The 20537-nt window shown below is 43.9% G+C and overlaps 1 protein-coding gene across 1 annotated transcript in view; it reads left to right on the top strand.

Moving 5' to 3' along the window:
* The first annotated feature begins 335 nt into the window (after nucleotides 1-335).
* Nucleotides 336-20537, top strand: part of LOC139579685 (regulator of G-protein signaling protein-like) — a 38059-nt gene continuing 17857 nt past the window's right edge. The window contains exons 1-13 of the mRNA XM_071408528.1: nucleotides 336-384; nucleotides 4362-4541; nucleotides 4679-4840; nucleotides 5067-5934; nucleotides 6218-6407; nucleotides 6517-6579; nucleotides 6754-6973; nucleotides 13668-13881; nucleotides 14146-14336; nucleotides 14585-14702; nucleotides 14981-15068; nucleotides 15220-15349; nucleotides 15592-15721. Of these exons, the coding sequence (XP_071264629.1) occupies nucleotides 336-384; nucleotides 4362-4541; nucleotides 4679-4840; nucleotides 5067-5934; nucleotides 6218-6407; nucleotides 6517-6579; nucleotides 6754-6973; nucleotides 13668-13881; nucleotides 14146-14336; nucleotides 14585-14702; nucleotides 14981-15068; nucleotides 15220-15349; nucleotides 15592-15721 (2603 nt within the window). The remainder of the gene's footprint in view (nucleotides 385-4361; nucleotides 4542-4678; nucleotides 4841-5066; nucleotides 5935-6217; nucleotides 6408-6516; nucleotides 6580-6753; nucleotides 6974-13667; nucleotides 13882-14145; nucleotides 14337-14584; nucleotides 14703-14980; nucleotides 15069-15219; nucleotides 15350-15591; nucleotides 15722-20537) is intronic.

Here is a 20537-nt window from a genome sequence, read left to right on the forward strand (position 1 = left end):
TACAAATCATAGAACATAGAATACCCACCCCAACTCACGCCCTGACCAAACCAAAATAGAGACATAAAAAGGATCTCTAAGGTCAGGGCGTGACAACTACATAAAAATAAAAATAAACGATATATAGCGCACATGCACAGTTGTTACCCATCTCCGCTGCTGTGGCAGTCAGCTACATAAAATAACTATATAAAATTATCGCAAATGTTTTAGGTGGAAAAGTACACATTTACTGACTTAAAACCAATAGTACTTTTTTTTTTTTAAATAGCTCATTCGGCCGTACGCTTTCAATAAAACAACAAATTTGTCCACACTTCACAGATTTCTGAATCATGAATCATGAACTGGCAATGGAGCAGAGCGAGACCTGCATCCAGCAATGTAATGAGTCACGGGACTCATTTTTACAGCTGTTTCAGTACAGCACTGCAGGGAGAGAGAGAGGAGAGGGCAAACTCCACTGAATTAGTTTCAATGTATGGAATCACTTGGGAATTCCAGGAGTTTGGGTAAACCTTTCTTTTAAAAACCTCTTGCAAATAGGGGGCGCCCTTTTCACTTTGGGAAAAAATTGTGCCCAAATTAAACGGCCTCCTACTCTGTTCTAGATCATACGATATGCATATTATTATTACTATTGGATAGAAAACACTCTGAAGTTTCTAAAACTGTTTGAATTATATCTGTGAGTAAAACAGAACTCATTTGGCAGGCAAAGTTCCAAACAGGAAGTGAAAATTCTGAAATGGGTCTCTCTGACAGGCCTCGCCTATTCAATTGCCTTGTATTTATGGATCTGTATCCACTTCATACGCCTTCCACTAGATGTCAACAGGCTGTAGAACGTTGAATGAGGTGTCTAGCCTGATGTGGGACCCGAATGAGAGCTTTTGGAGTGACAGGTCCGCCATATTGGCAGTATTTTGCTGCGCACCTGGGAACACCATATCATTTTCTGCAATGCGTTAGGTAGACACGACAAAATGCTCCGTCTGGGACGTTATTGGATACATACGAGAAAAACATACTAAAGATGGATTCTCAACTGAGTTTGACCAGTTTATTCGACTTTTATTATCAGTTTTTGAATTTTTCGTTCCATGCGCCAAACGTTGATGGACACTTGAGCTCCACCATGCTAGCCAAAGTTGCTAATTCGACAGAAGAAATGAACATTCTAAAACAAAACAACGATTTATTGTGGAACTAGGACTCCTTGCACTGCATTCTGATGGAAGATCATCAAAGGTAAGAGAATATTTACGATGTTATTTCGTATTTTTTGTGGAATATGTTGGCTCCAACATGGCGGAGAATGGCTGAGCGCTGTCTCAGATTATTGCATGCTGTGCTTTGTACTAAAGTTATTTTTTTTTATCTAACACAGCGGTTACATTAAGAACCAGTGTATCTTTCATTTGCTGTACAACATGTATTTTTTAGCAAAGTTTATGATGAGTTTTTTGGTTAGATTACGTGACTCTCCAAAATTTCTCCGGACAATTTGGTGCATTTTGGCGCCATATTCACAATGTAAAACCAGGATTTATAGCTATAAATATGCACATTTTCGAACAAAACATAAATGTATTGTATAACATGATGTTATCTTCTACTTGCTACCAAACCCGGATCCGGGAGCACCCCCCACAGTAAAAAAGCTGACTAGCATAGCCTAGCATAGCGTCACAAGTAAATACAAGCATCTAAATATCATTAAATCACAAGTCCAAGACACCAGATGAAAGATACAGATCTTGTGAATCCAGCCATCATTTCTGATTTTTAAAATGTTTTACAGCGAAGACACAATATGTAAATCTATTAGCTAACCACGTTAGCAAAAGACACCACTTTTTTTACTCCACCATTTTTTTCCTGCATCAGTAGCTATCACTAATTAGACTAAATAAAGATAATGTATATATAGCCACTAACCAAGAAACAACTTCATAAGATGACAGTCTGATAACATATTTATGGTATAGGATATGTTTTTTTAGAAAAATGTGCATTTTTCAGGTATAAATCACAGTTGTACATTGCAGCTGCAATCTGAAATAGCGTTGGAAGAAGCCGGAATAATTACAGAGACCGACGTCAATTACCAAAATACTCATCCTAAAACATTTCAGAAAAATACACAGCCTACAGCAATCGAAAGACACAGATCTTGTGAATCCAGCGAAAACACAATGCATACCACATGAGCTAACATCACACCAGCATTAAATCAATGCAAAGGGGGCGATAACGTTATCGCCACCAAAATATATTAATTTTTTCACTAACCTTCTCAGAATTCTTCAGATGACAGTCCTGTAACATCATATTACACAATGCATATAGAGTTTGTTCGACAATGTGCACATTTAGCATCACAAATCGTGGTTATGCAATGTAAACTGTCAAAACAAGGCATGCATTCGGGCCGGCGCCATCTTGGAAAGGCACCTATGTTTACGATTATTTATCGATTAGATTGACTAAAAAAATACAGGTTGGACAGCTAATGAAAGATGCATTGGTTATTAATGCAACCGCTGATTTAGATTTTTAAAATTTACGTTACTAGACATACATTGTGAGTTACAGCCAGACTAGTGCCTCAAAAAATGGCTGACAACTGTGTTTACATTTTTCCACAATAAATACGGAATAAAATCATAAATAAGTCTTACTTTTGGACGAGCTTCCATCAGTATCTTGGGCAATGTGTCCTTTGTCCAAAAGTATCGTTGCTTTGTTGTAAAACGACCTCAACTTCAGAACTAGCAGCTAACGATAGCTACACGGCACACACATGCCCAAATCGTTAAACGCAATACTAAGGAAATTCAGAAAAATAGCAATATACTCGCATAAACTGATATAAATCGGTTTCAAATAACTTCGTTATGATGTTTCTAACACCTATATCGAATTAAATCACAGACGGATAGATCTTTGATCAACAACGAGAGCTTTTGAGCATGCGATTCTGATGTCCTCCCTTGCGTCCTGGCGAGCGTCAAAAAGATGGGTCATCTCACTCCATTCCCTTTTATAAACTCTGAGAACCACCTAGAGACACCATTCCACTTCTCATTGGTTACTGACATCCAGGGGAAGGCGGGTGCAGTTCATTTCGATCCATAGGGCATACACAGAGCTTAAAACTGATCCGAGATCAGAGACTATTTTTCAGAGCTTCGCATGTCCTGTCATGAGTTTCGCTGTAGAAAGAGTTCTGGTTCACCCACAGACATAATTCAAACGGTTTTAGAAACTAGAGATTGTTTTCTATCCAATAGTAATAATAATATACATATTGTACGAGCAAGAATTGAGTATGAGGCAGTTTAATTTGGAGACGATATTTTCCAAAGTGGAAACAGCACCCCCTGTATTGACAAAAGGTTATAAGACTGTCATCTGATGAAGTTGTTCAAAGGTTAGTGATGAATTTTATCTCTATTTGTGGGTTTTGTGAAAGCTACCTTTGCAGTGGAAAAATGGCGGTGTGTTTTTGGATATTGTGGTGAGCTAACATAAATATATGTTGTGTTTTCGCTGTAAAACACTTAAAAAATCTGAAATATTGGCTGGATTCACAAGATGTTTCTTTCATTTGCTGTACACCATGTATTTTTCATAAATGTTTTATGATGAGTATTTATGTATTTTACGTTGCTCTCTGTAATTATTCTGGCTGTTTTGGTGCCATTTATGATCATGGCACCAATGTAAAACCAGGATTTATAGCTATAAATATGCACATTTTCGAACAAAACATAAATGTATTGTGTAACATGATGTCATAAGACTGTCATCTGATGAAGTTGTTCAAAGGTTAGTGATTAATTTGATCTCTATTTGTGGGTTTTGTGAAAGATATCTTTGCGGTGACAAAATGGCGTTTTGTATTGGGCTATTGTGGTGAGCTAACATAAATATATGTTGTGTTTTCGCTGTAAAACATTTTAAAATTCGGACATGTTGGCTGGATTCACAAGATGTTTATCTTTCATTTGCTGTATTGGACTTGTGATTTCATGATATTTATATGCTATTATTTACTTGTGGCACTATGCTAGGCTATGCTAGTCAGCTTTTCTGATGAGGAGGATCCCGGATCCGGGAGGGTGATTAAGTAGAACCTTTTACAAACAAGAAAACCTGAGTCATTTAATAAACTTTGCTTGTTTTTTTTATATCTGCCTACCACCAGGGGTGGACTGGCCATCTGGCATTTCAGGCAAATGCAAGATGGGCTGGTCTATTTTTAGCCAAGTGGGCCTGTCTAACTGACGAGTTCGCTTCCCTGCCCTATCCGTCGTGTCTTTATGGCACATGTGTTTACTGTCAATTCCATGAAGGTCTGTGTGAAAACCCTGCTGACAGATTCAGAGTAAGATCACTGCTGTACAATGCTAATTTGAGATTCTTGCTGGTTAAAGTGTTGAAATGGACAACAGCAGACCAGTGGCTACTGAGGAGATGCATTGGGAGCGGGAGAGGGATGAGACGATTCAGCACTTTCATCAAGGGCACTTGTGGTAGGTGACTGGTGTTGGTGTGTGTTCCTGGCCTATGAAGTGGCATTACTCATTTATTTTGAATTGTATTGAATTGTATTGAATTGTATTTTCCACTTGTGGACATTCATCGACTCATGCTTCCTGTGTGTGTGCAGGGAAGGAGCTGGTGTCATTCTGTGTGAGAGTGTCCAGGTTGTTCAACATGGACTGTGAGGACGCAGGTCAGAAACACAGATACCTGGCCCTGCTGACTGTCATCAGAGCCATCCATCTCACAGAGGGATCCAGCATCATGGCTATCTGTCACATACCACGAGGTAAAGAGACTAAACTGGTGACAAAGTACATTACCCTGGGATCGATAGTCACCATGAATAAAGATGATTCATTCAAGAGATGGCCAGGCCACATCACCGTTACCTGTCCTGAAACTACTCACCTGCCCCTTTTCTGACCTATAGGTCTACATACTCTTTGTGCTATGTTGATGTATTTTCTTCATTTAAATCCCTTTGTCTGTGCTCTCCTGTGTCTGTCTGGTAGATACAATGATTAGCATTCTATCCGGTGAGCTACCCGACAGTGCCAGAAAGCAGATCATCGGTCAGATGTATAACAAAGCTTTACATCGGCTGCAGCACTATTGGCTTCCTCAGTTTCTAAGATACTGCAAGGACTCACTCTGGAGAGCTGCAGAGTGCAGCCACATCGTTCAGGAGTACAGCGCCATCGCATCCCACTCTGCTCCTGAGGATGTGCCTGGTATACCTGCTCGACTGGACCCAGGCCTGGGACAGGTGAAGGAGGCAGAGCTGACTGGGAGTGCAACTGGGACCTACTGCTCCAAAACCACCAAGAGACTCCTCTGGATGCGCCATGAGGAACCACAGAACAGATCCGTAATGGCAGCCCGGGAGGCTGAGAAGATCCAAGATGGACGTCTCTGTTGCCAGTGGCTTCGTCTTGGGGGTGAAACAGACCAGGAACAGTGCACTAATGTTGTGCATAGAAGTCAAACCAAATACCAGATTGATGCCACAACTGAACAATACCGCAACATGCCTGACGATGCAAAATCCCAAACCTGCAGCAAACAAACCAGCAAAGTGGATAACCTCAAGTCCAGCCACAGAAGTGGTAACTTTCTCCCAAACATTGATGTTGAAGGGGTCCAGGAGGGAGAAGTACTTATTCCACACACCTGTATGGAGACTCCTGCCTACTACCAGCCGTCTGTCTTACCAGTTCCCCCTGCACCAGCAACTCCAGAGTCCCACCGCTACAACTATCTTCAGCCTGCCCTGTCGGCTGACAGCTTGGCTGGTGGGCCCTTAGCTGCCTTCCTTGAGGGCCAGGGGATTGGAAAGAGAGCTGCAGCATCTGGGGCTCTGGCAGGACCTGGAGCTGATCCTTAGCCTGGTGCTCAGGTATGGATATATTTACAAAATAATGTAAATGATTGAAAAAGGAATCACGAACAAATGTGTTGTTGTGAAAATACTGAATGCAACTTTAAAAATGAAAGGTCTGTGAAAATGCCCAAAGCGAGAAATATATTTGGAAAATGTGCTGTGTTTAACAGAAATGAACATTGTTGTATTGATGTGCTAATAATGATTTGTTTTTGGTATTGATGACTCGTTCACTTTTGTAAACTATCTTCTATTTGACTGTAATATATCCTCCATACTCAGGGCCCAGGGAGATGACTCCCTCCACAGCCAGAGACAGGCTGTGGCCAGGAGGATCACACACACCTACCTGGGGGAGAACGCAGAGAGGGTAGGCCTCCTGGAGAGCGACACCAGCAGGCAGCTCCGTAGACTCCTGCCCTCTGGAGCAGTCATACCGTGGATATACACAGCCAAACATGAGATCTGTAAGGTAAAGTCAGCATGTTGACATACAGTTAGTGTTTGAATGTTTTTGAAATCTTGTGAATCTTTGAAAATGTCTTGAGTCAATCTCTTGGTAATGGGCATTTTTTTTGTAGGTGCTTTGTGCATCTTACGATTCATTTTTGGACGAAGAAGACAAACATTTCTGTTCCTGTCTGGTAACTGATTTGATTTTGTTTTATGCAAATTGATTATACAATATAACTGTATTGTCCATAGTTACAACGGAAATGTGTACCCCCCCTCCTTTTACATGCACAAATCTGTCCATCTCCCCTTTAACTCTGTTGAGGGTTATGTTATCACATTTTCCCTTCTGATTTGACTGCCAGGAGAGTGCCGGTGTGAACTGTGGTCAGAGGTTATCTGCTAGTGGCCAGAACACAAAAGAGCAGCAGGTCAGGAGGATGAGGGAGGCTCTGGCCCTTTGTCAGTCCTGTTGTAGCCATGGAGCAACAGAGCAGCCCTCTGATTGGCTGGAGAACTGGGCCCTGATGGCTCTAGAGGACGTGAAGAGAGGAGGGTCTGTCCACCTGCACTACAAAAAGACTGGTAGGAACATAACCAAGGGTTAACACAGAGGAGTTAATGAGAATAAGGGGAATGTGCAGATTCAGTTGTAGCTAAGGCTACGAGAGAGCAATGCTGGTGTTACTACAGCGTGAACAATGAAAGCTCAATGATAAGTTTAAAATCCATTTATAGTTGCATTGCAACATTTGTATTACAGTTGAAGTCGGAAGTACACCTCAGCCAAATACATTTAAACTCAGTTTTTCACAATTCCTGACATTTAATCCTAATATAAATTATAGTTTTAGGTCAGTTAGGATCACCACTTTATTTTAAGAATGTGAAATGTCAGAAAAATGGTAGAGAGAATAATTTATTTCAGCTTTTACTTCTTTCATCACATTCCCAGTGGGTGGGTCAGAAGTTTACATACACCCAATTAGTATTTGATAGCATTGCCTTTAAATTGTTTAACTTGGGTCAAATGTTTCGGGTAGCCTTCCACAAGCTTCCCACAATAAATTGGGTGAATTTTGGCCCATTCCTCCTGACAGAGCTGGTGTAACTGAGTCAGGTTTGTTGGCCTCGTTGCTCGCACACGCTTTTTCAGTTCTGCCCACATTTTCTATAGGATTGAGGTCAGGGCTTTGTGATGGCCACTCCAATTCCTTGACTTTGTTGTCCTTAATCCATTTTGCCACAACTTTGGAAGTATGCTTGGGGTCATTGTCCATTTGGAAGACCAAGCTTTAACTTCCTGACTGATGTCTTGAGATGTTGCTTCAAAATATCCACAAAATGTTCCTTTTTGTGAACGGCAGAATCCAAGATGGCGTAGCAGTCGGACGTGTGTTTGTCTTGTCTTGTCCCGTGTAAATAGTCCTCGTATTTTTCGTATACATTTCGTATATATTTTAATTTCACTTTCCATCTAGGAACTGAATATACATTCCTACATTCCGCCTCACCCAATGTGGTACGGACCTGCTATTTTTTATACTTTAGAACCGTAACCCCAATCAGAAGCTAGCCAGATAACTAGCTACTAGCTAGTAGTCAGTTAGCCACTGCTGCGGTCTTCACCCTTAACTCGGACACAGCCAGCTTCAGCTCGGGCCAATACCTGCCAGTCTGCAAGCGCGATATCAACCCAGAGCATATAGGACTGCTTTTTCTCTACCACATCACCGGATTCCTGACGCAAGCTCTGGACAATTACACCGTATCATCACAGCTAGCTAGCTGCAACTGAGTGGCTACTACTGGCTAACACCTCTGTCCCGAAGCAAGCACCAGTTAGCCTTGAGCTAGCCTCGAGCTAGGCCCATCTGCCGGCTAGCCGAAGAGGTCTACCAGCGAATTCTTGGGCTACAATACCTCTTTTGCCAATTGGACTGGACCTTTTTTTGCCGACACAGAGCCCTGCCAATCCATCACAACTGGTCTAAATCAGCTACAAGCTAATTTAGCCATTTTTTGCCGCTGCTAGCAGCTTTTACCTTCTGCACAGACACCAGCCCTGTTATTAGCCTGGATATTACTCACCAATTTACCAGCATCGGACTGTCTCTCGACAACAACGCCGGATTCCTGCCGTAATCCCTGAGCCACTACTTCTGATCCTCACAGCTAGCTTGCAGCTAGCGCAGCTAGCGCCACTGCCACGAAGCTAGCACCAGTTAGCAAACACAATTCTACAATTCACAACCTCTCTTTCGCCATCGCCATCCGGCTTGGATTCTCTGTCGACACGACCACGTCTGAGCAGACCCCCTCCGTCTGAGCAGACCACCCCCCGGGCTACTAACTTTAAACGCCGCGTGCTAGCTTAGTGGAGGCCTCCCTGCTCCATCTACGGCTGCCCCCTGGACACTATGATCACTTGGCTACATAGCTGATGCCTGCTTGACTGTCCATTAATTCACGGTACTCCATTCTGTTTATTTGTGTTTTATCTGTCGGCTCTGTGCTTTAACTCAGGATCTGTGTGTAGTTAATCCGACCCTCTCTGCCTAGTCGTCGCCATTTTTACCTGTTGTTGCTGTGTTAGACTAGCACCCTGTTATTGCTGCTGTTATCTTACCTGTTGTTTTAGCTAGCTCTCCCAATCAAGACCTGCAATCACTTTATGCCTTATTGTATGTCTCTCTCAAATATCAATATGCCTTGCATACTGTTGTTCAGGCTAGTTATCATTATCATTGTTTTGGTTTGCAATGGACCCCGTAGTTCCACTCTCCGTACCTCTGATACCTCCTTTGTCCCACCCCCCACACATGCGGTGACCTCACCCATTGAGACCAGCATGTCCAGAGATACAACCTCTCTTATCATCACCCAGTGCCTGGGCTTGCCTCCGCTGTACCCGTGCCCCACCATACCCCTGTCTGCACATTATGCCCAGAATCTATTCTACCACGCCCATAAATCTGCTCCTTTTATTCTTTGTCCCCAACGCTCTAGGCGACCAGTTTTGATAGCCTTTAGCCGCACCCTCATCCTACTACTCCTCTGTTCCTCGGGTGATGTGGAGGTAAACCCAGGCCCTGCATGTCCCCAGTCACCCTCATTTGTTGACTTCTGTGATCGAAAAAGCCTTGGCCTCATGCATGTCAACATCAGAAGCCTCCTCCCTAAGTTTGCCTTACTCACCGCTTTAGCACACTCTGCCAACCCTGATGTCCTTGCCGTGTCCGAATCCTGGCTTAGGAAGGCCACCAAAAATTCTGGGATTTCCATACCCAACTATAACACTTTCCGTCAAGATAGAACTGCCAAAGGGGGAGGAGTTGCAATCTACTGCAGAGATAGCCTGCAAAGTTCTGTCATACTTTCCAGGTCTATGCCCAAACAGTTCGAACTTCTAATTTTAAAAATTAATCTCTCCAGAAATAAGTCTCTCACTGTTGCCGCCTGCTACCGACCCCCCTCAGCTCCCAGCTGTGCCCTGGACACCATCTGTGAATTGATCGCTCCCCATCTAGCTTCAGAGTTTGTTCTGTTAGGTGACCTAAACTGGGATATGCTTAACACCCCGGCAGTCCTACAATCCAAGCTTGATGCCCTCAATCTCACACAAATCATCAAGGAACCCACCAGGTACAACCCTAAATCCGTAAACATGGGCACCCTAATAGACATTATCCTGACCAACCTGCCCTCCAAATACACCTCTGCTGTCTTCAATCAAGATCTCAGCGATCACTGCCTCATTGCCTGTATCCGCCACGGGTCCGCGGTCAAACGACCACCCCTCATCACTGTCAAACGCTCCCTAAAACACTTCTGCGAGCAGGCCTTTCTAATCGACCTGGCCCGGGTACCCTGGAAGGATATTGACCTCATCCCGTCAGTTGAGGATGCCTGGTCATTCTTTAAAAGTTACTTCCTCACCATATTAGACAAGCATGCTCCGTTCAAAAAATGCAGAACCAAGAACAGATATAGCCCTTGGTTCACTCCAGACCTGACTGCCCTCGACCAGCACAAAAACATCCTGTGGCGAACTGCAATAGCATCGAAGAGCCCCCGCGATATGCAACTGTTCAGGGAAGTCAGGAACCAATACACGCAGTCAGTCAGGAAAGCAAAGGCCAGCTTTTTCAAGCAGAAATTTGCATCCTGTAGCTCTAACTCCAAAAAGTTCTGGGATACTGTAAAGTCCATGGAAAACAAGAGCACCTCCTCCCAGCTGCCCACTGCACTGAGGCTAGGTAACACGGTCACCACTGATAAGTCCGTGATAATCGAAAACTTCAACAAACATTTCTCAATGGCTGGCCATGCCTTCCTCCTGGCGACTCCAACCTTGGCCAACAGCCCCGCCCCCCCCGCTGCTACCCCGCTGATGTTCTGAAAGAGCTGGAAAACCTGGACCCATACAAATCAGCTGGGCTTGACAATCTGGACCCCCTATTTCTGAAACTGTCCGCCGCCATTGTCGCACCCCCTATTACCAGCCTGTTCAACCTCTCCTTCGTATCATCTGAGATCCCCAAGGATTGAAAAGCTGCCGCGGTCATCCCCCTCTTCAAAGGGGGAGACACCCTGGACCCAAACTGTTACAGACCTATATCCATCCTGCCCTGCCTATCTAAGGTCTTCGAAAGCCAAGTCAACAAACAGATCACTGACCATCTCGAATCCCACCGTACCTTTTCCGCTGTGCAATCCGGTTTCCGAGCCGGTCACGGGTGCACCTCAGCCACGCTCAAGGTACTAAACGATATCATAACCGCCATCGATAAAAGACATTACTGTGCAGCCGTCTTCATCGACCTGGCCAAGGCTTTCGACTCTGTCAATCACCATATTCTTATCGGCAGACTCAGTAGCCTCGGTTTTTCTAATGACTGCCTTGCCTGGTTCACCAACTACTTTGCAGACAGAGTTCAGTGTGTCAAATCGGAGGGCATGTTGTCCGGTCCTCTGGCAGTCTCTATGGGGGTACCACAGGGTTCAATTCTCGGGCCGACTCTTTTCTCTGTATACATCAATGATGTTGCTCTTGCTGCAGGCGATTCCCTGATCCACCTCTACGCAGACGACACCATTCTATATACTTCCGGCCCTTCCTTGGACACTGTGCTATCTAACCTCCAAACGAGCTTCAATGCCATACAACACTCCTTCCGTGGCCTCCAACTGCTCTTAAACGCTAGTAAAACCAAATGCATGCTTTTCAACCGTTCGCTGCCTGCACCCGCACGCCCGACTAGCATCACCACCCTGGACGGTTCCGACCTAGAATATGTGGACATCTATAAGTACCTAGGTGTCTGGCTAGACTGCAAACTCTCCTTCCAGACTCATATCAAACATCTCCAATCCAAAATCAAATCAAGAATCGGCTTTCTATTCCGCAACAAAGCCTCCTTCACTCACGCCGCCAAACTTACCCTAGTAAAACTGACTATCCTACCGATCCTCGACTTCGGCGATGTCATCTACAAAATAGCTTCCAATACTCTACTCAGCAAACTGGATGCAGTTTATCACAGTGCCATTCGTTTTGTTACTAAAGCACCTTATACGACCCACCACTGCGACCTGTATGCCCTAGTCGGCTGGCCCTCGCTACATGTTCGACGTCAGACCCACTGGCTCCAGGTCATCTACAAGGCTATGCTAGGTAAAGTGCCGCCTTATCTCAGTTCACTGGTCACGATGGCTACACCCACCCGCAGCACGCGCTCCAGCAGGTGTATCTCACTGATCATCCCTAAAGCCAAAACCTCATTTGGACGCCTTTCCTTCCAGTTCTCTGCTGCCTGCGACTGGAACGAATTGCAAAAATCTCTGAAGTTGGAGACTTTTATCTCCCTCAACAACTTAAAAAATCTGCTATCCGAGCAGCTAACCGATCGCTGCAGCTGTACATAGTCCATCTGTAAACTACCCACCCAATTTACCTACCTCATCCCCCATACTGCTTTTATTTATTTACTTTTCTGCTCTTTTGCACACCAGTATCTCTTCTTGCACATGATCATCTGATGATTTATCACTCCAGTGTTAATCTGCTAAATTGTAATTATTCGATTTATTGCCTACCTCATGCCTTTTGCACACATTGTATATAGATTCTCTTTTTTTTCTACCATGTTATTGACTTGTTTATTGTTTACTCCATGTGTAACTCTGTGTTGTCTGTTCACACTGCTATGCTTTATCTTGGCCAGGTCGCAGTTGCAAATGAGAACTTGTTCTCAACTAGCCTACCTGGTTAAATAAAGGTGAAATAAAAAATAAAAAAAATAAAATAAAAAAGTGCACCAGTCCCTCCTGCAGCAAAGCACCCCCACAACATGATGCTGCCACCCCCGTCCTTCACGGTTGCGATGGTGTTCTTCGGCTTGCAAGCCTCCCCCTTTTTCCTCCAAACATAACGATGGTCATTATGGCCAAACAGTTCTATTTTTGTTTCATCAGACCAGAGGACATTTCTCCAAAAAGTACGATCTTTGTCCCCATGTGCAGTTGCAAACCGTAGTCGGGCTTTTTTATGGCGGTTTTGGAGCAGTTGCTGAGCGGCCTGTCAGGTTATGTCGATATAGGACTCGTTTTACTGTGGATATAGATACTTTTGTACCCGTTTCCTCCAGCATCTTCACAAGGTCCTTTGATGTTGTTCTGGGATTGATTTGCACTTTTCGCACCAAAGTACATTAATCTCTAGGAGACAGAATATGTCTCCTTCCTGAGCGGTATGACGGCTGCGTGGTCCCATGGTGTTTATAATTTTTTTCTGAGGTCTTGGCTGATTTCTTTTGATTTTCCCATGATGTCAAGCAAAGAGGCACTGAGTTTGAAGGTAGGCCTTGAAATACATCCACAGGTACCCCTCCAATTGACTGAAATTATGTCAATTAGCCTATCAGAAGCTTCTAAAGCCGTGACATCATTTTCTGGAATTTTCCAAACTTTTTAAAGTCACAGTCATCTTAGTGTATGTAAACTTCTGACCCACTGGAATTGTGATACAGTGAGGTAAAAGTGAAATAATCTGTCTGTAAACAATTGTTGGAAAAATGACTTGTCATGCACAAAGTAGATGTCCTAACCGACTTGCCAAAACTATAGTTTGTTAACAAGAAATTTGTTGAGTGGTTGAAAAACGAGTTTTAATGACTCAAACCTAAGTGAATGTAAACTTCCGACTTCAACTGTATGTGGAGAGCAGACTTATAAGGACTCTAGGCCCTGTGAATACTGTCATTGTGTCTGTCTCTAGAGCCACTTGATCTGCCATTTGACTTGCTGGCGGTGAGGTACCCAAAGCTGGCACTGGAGAATCTGAGTGTTAACTATTTGCTGTATCAGAAGAAGAAGCCTTTCTCAGACGGCGAAAGCTCTAAGCCAGTGTCCGCTGGTTCCTTGATGAAGAAAGCCCCTCTGATGTTGAAGAAAGACAACAGTTTTGTTCGCGCGCCGTCTATGAGGCCAAGGTACTGTTGGGACACCACCTTAAATGCGTCCTTGTTCATTGAGTCATTGTTTATCTAATGAGGGTATCTAATCTAGCATAAGTTAGATTCTTCAGCTACCGCTGATTTTGCAGAAGCTGGCTGTTTTGTAGAAGGGTTTACTTGCAATGATTGTGATAAGTGGTTGTTTTACCTACTTTAGTGAAATAAGAGTTCTATGAGCACCTTCTAAATGACTCAAATGTTCATTTGTATATGGCTGTATTGTTTGTCTCTTTGCTACAGGTCTTTTGGAGATGTGTTCCGGAACCCGGTGAGTCTGGACTACTTCAGGCGCTTTCTGCGTTTCCACTATGCCCAAGGAGCGCTGCTCTTCACACTGGAAGTAGAGAAGCTGAGAGCCATCGACCGGCCCAAACCTCAGAAGATCAAAATCCTCGCCATCGTGAATAAGTTCTTACGCCGGGAGGACCCCAGTACAGTCCTCAAATCCTTATTCATTATTCCTGTCAGATTCTGTCTAGAGTAGGGTCCTTGGTGACCTTTAGCCAAGCTGACATCAATGGTGGCATTATTCACTTTGCTGCTAATAGTCTTAAAGGACTGTTTGTATGACACTGAAAGAGATGTATTGTATTGAAAAGGCTAACACGACTAGTATCCCTCTACAGTAATATATTGGAGCTACAGTGAAGTTTAAACGCTAACTAGCATCGTCCCACAGTGGGCTACCTGCAGTGCAATGCTGACATCATCTCCCAGGCGGCACAGATGAGAACCGTTTCCTGTGAGGTTCTCTACACCATCCAGGACCTGGTCACCAAGTCACTGGAAGGAACATGGTATTAGGATTATTTATCCTTGTGGACATGAGTTGATTTAGCCTGGTCCTATATTTGTTTGTGCTGTATAGCCAACTCCTATGGTCGTTGTTATGCTAAACATGACAATAACCTTAGAAGTTGTCAAGACGGAACGAACAGATCTGGGACCAGGCTATGGATGATTGATGCTACTTGACAGAACTGTGTGATTGATGTGATGTGTGTGTGTGTGTGTTTGGATGCAGACGAAACAGTGTGTGTTAATCCGATGTGTGTGTTTGGATGATTCCTTGCAGGTTCAAGCAGTACCAAGACACATTCCCACCCGGTCCTGCTGTGGGCTCAGACTCCTGCCTGAGAGGAGCCATACTGAAGACCAAACTGGTAGGAACAACACCCAGCCTCTCATCCTCTATATACTGTTAGACACTAGACAGTTGTACAATCACTGTATAACCCTCTTGGGCAATGGTATCTAAAATGTTCTGTCATTCATTCACTCACTCACTCACTCCTTATGCACCTCACCCTGAAGAAAAATGTCTGGCTGGTGTTTTGCCGATTCATCAAGACAGTCTGTAAGTTTCAAATCGCCATGAAGGATCCTCGCACGAGGACTGAGTTTGAGCTGTACCTGAGAATGAGCTACCGCCACTTCTCCGAATGTAAGCTGTCCTCAGTCCCCTCTCTTCATTCTGTTCCTGGTTCTGGTGCTGAACAAAGTATAGTTTGACAGGTGCTACAGAAGAAAACATTTAATTAAAAGGACAAAACTCCATTACACTGATCTTACACTGATCTTGGATGTTCCACAAACCAATGTTTCAGTTATAGACCTTCGTTAGGATTTTAAATCTAGCTCTGGTGCTAGCAGTACACACCACTAAGTTGACCTTGTCTCCTATAGCATGTGACTCCCGTGCCCCTCCTAAAGAAGAGGGGGATACCTCCCACATGAAGAGAAGGGTCATTAACGGTAAAGTCATCATCATTGACTTCCTCATCAACGACCTATCTTTTTACCTGGAGAGTGAGAGGTAAGATTGGTCATAAATATGTTTTCCTTCTTACATTATTGACATTCACTTCTATTGACAGAAGTACTTTGCTGTGATTGTTTTCAATTACAATTACGACTGTCTGAGTGGGGAAAACTGAAAATTAGCTGTTATTGACAGAGATTTGGAACTCTCTTTGTTATTGGTCTATAAACAAATTTACTAGCCAAAATTCCATCCCATCAAAATAGGCTGAACTTCCAGGCGATATTTTCAAACAGCTCTTACACCAGGGGTTCCCAAACTTTTTTGGCCCTAGACCCCATTTTGATATCTGAAAATTCTCTCGACCCAAACCATGTGGAAAGAATTATGTAATTAACAGCAAATGTTAACTTTTTTATTTGGGGCTATGGCAGTCAATTGAAATTCTAACAGCATTTATGACTGTATTCTCAACTCACCATGACATCATTTTTATGTGGGGCTAATGACAGTCAATTGCAAATGAGTCTGACATAATGCATCGTATCTCAGCACCACTAATGAGATGGGTGTGCTTGATGTCACATCGGAGATTCTCAAAGTCAGAGGGTGTGGTCGGCAGTACGCACCTCATCCCTTCTGTCATATCCAACCTGGATCGATATTTGGTTTTAATGAAGACGAGAGCACCGAATCACACAGATATGAGCTGGCGAAGGGTACGATGAGTTTTAAGGGAGACGGCAGGGTATTCCTTTTTTATTCAGGAACCAAAACTCCTCCGTAGTGACCAGTGAATGCATTCGGTCACATGTCAGCTCGATCAGCTGTTCGATTTCACATACCGGCATGTCAACTGATACAGGATCAAAGTCAAACGGATTGGGAAGTAGATCCCAAAGTGCTCTTCCAAGCGTTGGAGGTGAGCAGTCATCACTCGTGTGGGATACTTACTGATGCTGTTTTCTATTAGAAACATACACAGCTGAGGGAAGGGGACATGGTTCAATTTTGAAAGACTCTCTCTCCAATAAGATTTTTTTCCTCTGAATCCACTGATTTGGTCAGTCATCTGTAGAATGTTTTTGTATTTCCCCTGCATGGTTGCATTCAGTTCGTTCAGATCCCAAATATGTCTGTTACATAGGCAAGGAGATATTTTCTCTTCATTACACAGAAAGTCAACCAAGTCTTTAAAATATATATATTTTTTTACATCCATTGTGAATGACAACAGTTCCTCTCTCAAAACTCAACACTCCCCCTCGATAACCACCAAGCCTCAGTGTGTAATCGAACATTGTCATGCTCTGATTCCATATCTCCACAAAGTTTTGGGAACAGGCGTGCGCACAGTTGGTGTGTTTTGATGTAGTTTACAAATGAAGTTACCTGCTGCAGTATATCTCCGAGTTCTGTGCTCAGCTCTTTTGATGCCAGTTTCTCTCAGTGTGTCAAACAATGCGCCCATATGGCAGAGGGAGACACATTCATAACTAGAGTGCAGAGGCCCCTGCCCGCTGTCCCGCCATACTGTAGATGGAGCCCCATCTGTGCAAAAGCCCACCATTCGATCTCATGGAGTCTGTTTTTCATCAATATAGCCACGCAGCAGACTGAACATCCCCTGTGCTATTTCATGCTCGGGAATCGTGAGACAGAACAATGTGTCCTTGTGAATAGCATCCCCAGACATGTAAAGCGAACAAAAGTCAATGCATGGGCATCTCGGCCCTCTCAGCTAACGTCCATTTGGAGAGCATAAGTTGGGGAGTTTTTGAGTCGTTTAGAGTTTCATCTTGATTGCTAGTAATAGCATCAATTCTTTAAGTGTTACCTGACAAAGCTATTGATGTGAGTTTCTCTACCTCTGCCTCCCCACACATTGTTTTCACCATATCAGTTGTGGATGGTAATATCAAAGTCTCTGCAATAGTGTGTGGTTTGATAGCGTAGTGGGCATAGCCATTGACCGTGGGTATGATTCAAGTGCAACGGTCAAGTGTGGCCTTTTCCCATGATCTAAGGGCGCTATCTTGTTGAATTTTATCTTTTAGATTTGAACAATTTTCATTTCGATTTTTAAGCAAACTTGATTTTGAGATACAAAGACAATGTTATACTGTTTTTATATATTTTTTTATATTTTTGTAAATTTTATGTTGTCAGGATTTTGGAAATTCTCCCGCAACCCCTATTTCATGTCAGCGACCCCTAGTTTGGGATCCGCTGTCTTACACTAAAGGGGCATTATCATAATTTTCACAATTTCACAGTTTCATTCCAAACTCATAGTGTGAAAATATATACAGGATATACACTGAGTGTACAAAACATTGAGAACACCTTCCTAATATTGAGTTACATATCTCACCTTTCGATTAGTGTGTAGCCCAAACTGTTTGGACGCTACAGACAGAAGTTGGCACATCGACGGTACCGAGTTCAGATGAGTCCTGTGATGCTTGTGGAGGTTGTAGAGCAAAACGGTGAACTCCGTCATGTTCGTGAGAGTCTCATCTTTTTGGACCCCAAACAGGACGCTACAGACATTTTTGTGAGAAGACGAATTTTCGGGATAGATGCGGTAAAGAGGTCCATGGAACTCGACCCAGACAATGGAAATGCCATGGAAATGCGTGGGGAAAAGATCCTGAATCCCCCCCCAGCAAAATTAGCCTACATTTAGGCTATTGTTTATATGTGTATTTAACACTATGTTGAGATAAAAATCGGGGTATAATGCTTCCTTCCATTCTAATAGAAAACGTGCAATCTTTGGACAATAAAATAGATGACCTATGCGGAAGATTAAACTACCAACGGGACATTCAAAACTGTAATATCTTATGCTTCACGGAGACGTGGCTGAACGACGACACTATCAACATACAGCTGGCTGGTTATACGCTGCACCAGCAGGATAGAACAACGGCGTCTGGTAAAACAAGGGGCGGCAGAATATGTATTTTTGTAAATAACAGCTGTTGCATGATATCTAAGGAAGTCTCGAGCTATTGCTCGCCTGAGGTAGAGTATCTCATGTTAAACTGTAGACCACACTATCTACCTAGAGTTCTACCTAGAGTTTTCATCTATATTTTTCATAGCTGTTTACATACCACCACAGTCAGAGGCTGGGACTAAGACAGCGTTGAATGAGCTGTATTCCACCATAAGCAAACAAGAAATTGCTCATCCAGAGGCGGCGCTCCTAGTTGCCGGGGACTTTAATGCAGGGAAAGTTAAATCCGTTTTACCAAATTTCTATCAGCATGTTAATTGTGCAAACAAAAGAAAAAAAACTCTGGACCACCTTTACTCCACACACGGAGATGCATACAAAGCACTCCCTCGCCCTCCATTTGGCAAATCTGACATTAATTCTATCCTCCTGATTCCGGCTTACAAGCCAAAATTAAAGGATGAAGCACCAGTGACTAGATTTTTTAAAAAGTGGTCAGATGAAGCAAATGCTAAGCTACAGGACTGTTTTGCTAGCACAGACTGGAATATGTTCCGGGGATTCCTCCGATGGCATTGAGGAGTACACCACATCAGTCCTTGGCTTCATCAATAAGTGCATGGATGACGTTGTCTCCACAGTGACCGTATGTACATACCCCAACCAGAATCCATGGATTACAGGCAACATCCGCACTGAGCTAAAGGCTAGAGCTGCCGCTTTCAAGGAGCGGGATTCTAACCCTAAAGCTTATAAGAAATCCCGCTATGCCCTCTGATGAACCATCAAACAGGTAAAACTTCAGTACAGGACTAAGATCGAATCGTACTACACCGGCTCTGACGCTCGTCGGATGTGGCAGGGCTTGCAAACCATTACAGACTACTAAGGGAAGCACAGCCGAGAGCTGCCCAGTGACACGAGCCTACCAGACGAGCTGTCCTTCTTCTATGCTCGCTTCGAGGCAAATATCACTGAAACATGCATGAGAGCACCAGCTGTTCTGGAAGACTGTGTGATCACGCTTTCCACAGCTGATGTGAGTAAGACCTTAAAACAGGTCAACATTCACAAGGCCGCAGGACCAGATGGATTACCAGGACATGTACTGCGAGCATGCGCTGACCAACTGGCAAGTGTCTTCACTGACATTTTCAACCTCTCCCTGTCCGAGTCTGTAATACCAGCATGTTTTAAGCAGACCACCATAGTGCGTGTGCCCAAGAACACTAAGGTAACATGCCTAAATGACTACCAACCCCATAGCACTCACGTCTGTAGCCATGAAGTGCTTCAAAAGGCTGGTCATGGCTCACATCAACACCATTATCTTAGAAACCCTAGACCCACTCCAATTTGCATAGCGCCCCAACAGATCCACAGCTGATGCAATCTCTATTGCACTCCACACAGCCCTTTCCCACCTGGACAAAAGGAACACCTATGTGAGAATGCTATTAATTGACTACAGCTCAGTGTTCAACACCATAGTGCCCTCAAAGCTCATCAATAAGCTAAGGACCCTGGGACTGAACACCTCCCTCTGCAACTGGATCCAGGACTTCCTGATGAGCCAACCCCAGGTGGTAAGGGTAGGTAAAAACACATCCGCTGCGCTGATCCTCAACACAGGGGCCCCTCAGGGGGGCATGCTCAGTCCCCTCCTGTACTCCCTGTTCACTCATGACTGCACGGCCAGGCACGATTCCAACACCATCATTAAGTTTGCTGATGACACAACAGTGGTAGGCCTGATCACTGACAACGACGAAACAGCCTGTAGGGAGGAGGTCAGAGACCTGGCCGTGTGGTGCCAGAACAACAACCTCTCCCTCAACGTGATCAAGACAAAGGAGATGATTGTGGACTACAGGAAAAAGAGGACCGAGCACACCCCCATTCTCA

The sequence above is a fragment of the Salvelinus alpinus genome, chromosome 6 (assembly GCF_045679555.1).
Source record: "Salvelinus alpinus chromosome 6, SLU_Salpinus.1, whole genome shotgun sequence".
Classification (NCBI taxonomy): domain Eukaryota; kingdom Metazoa; phylum Chordata; class Actinopteri; order Salmoniformes; family Salmonidae; genus Salvelinus; species Salvelinus alpinus.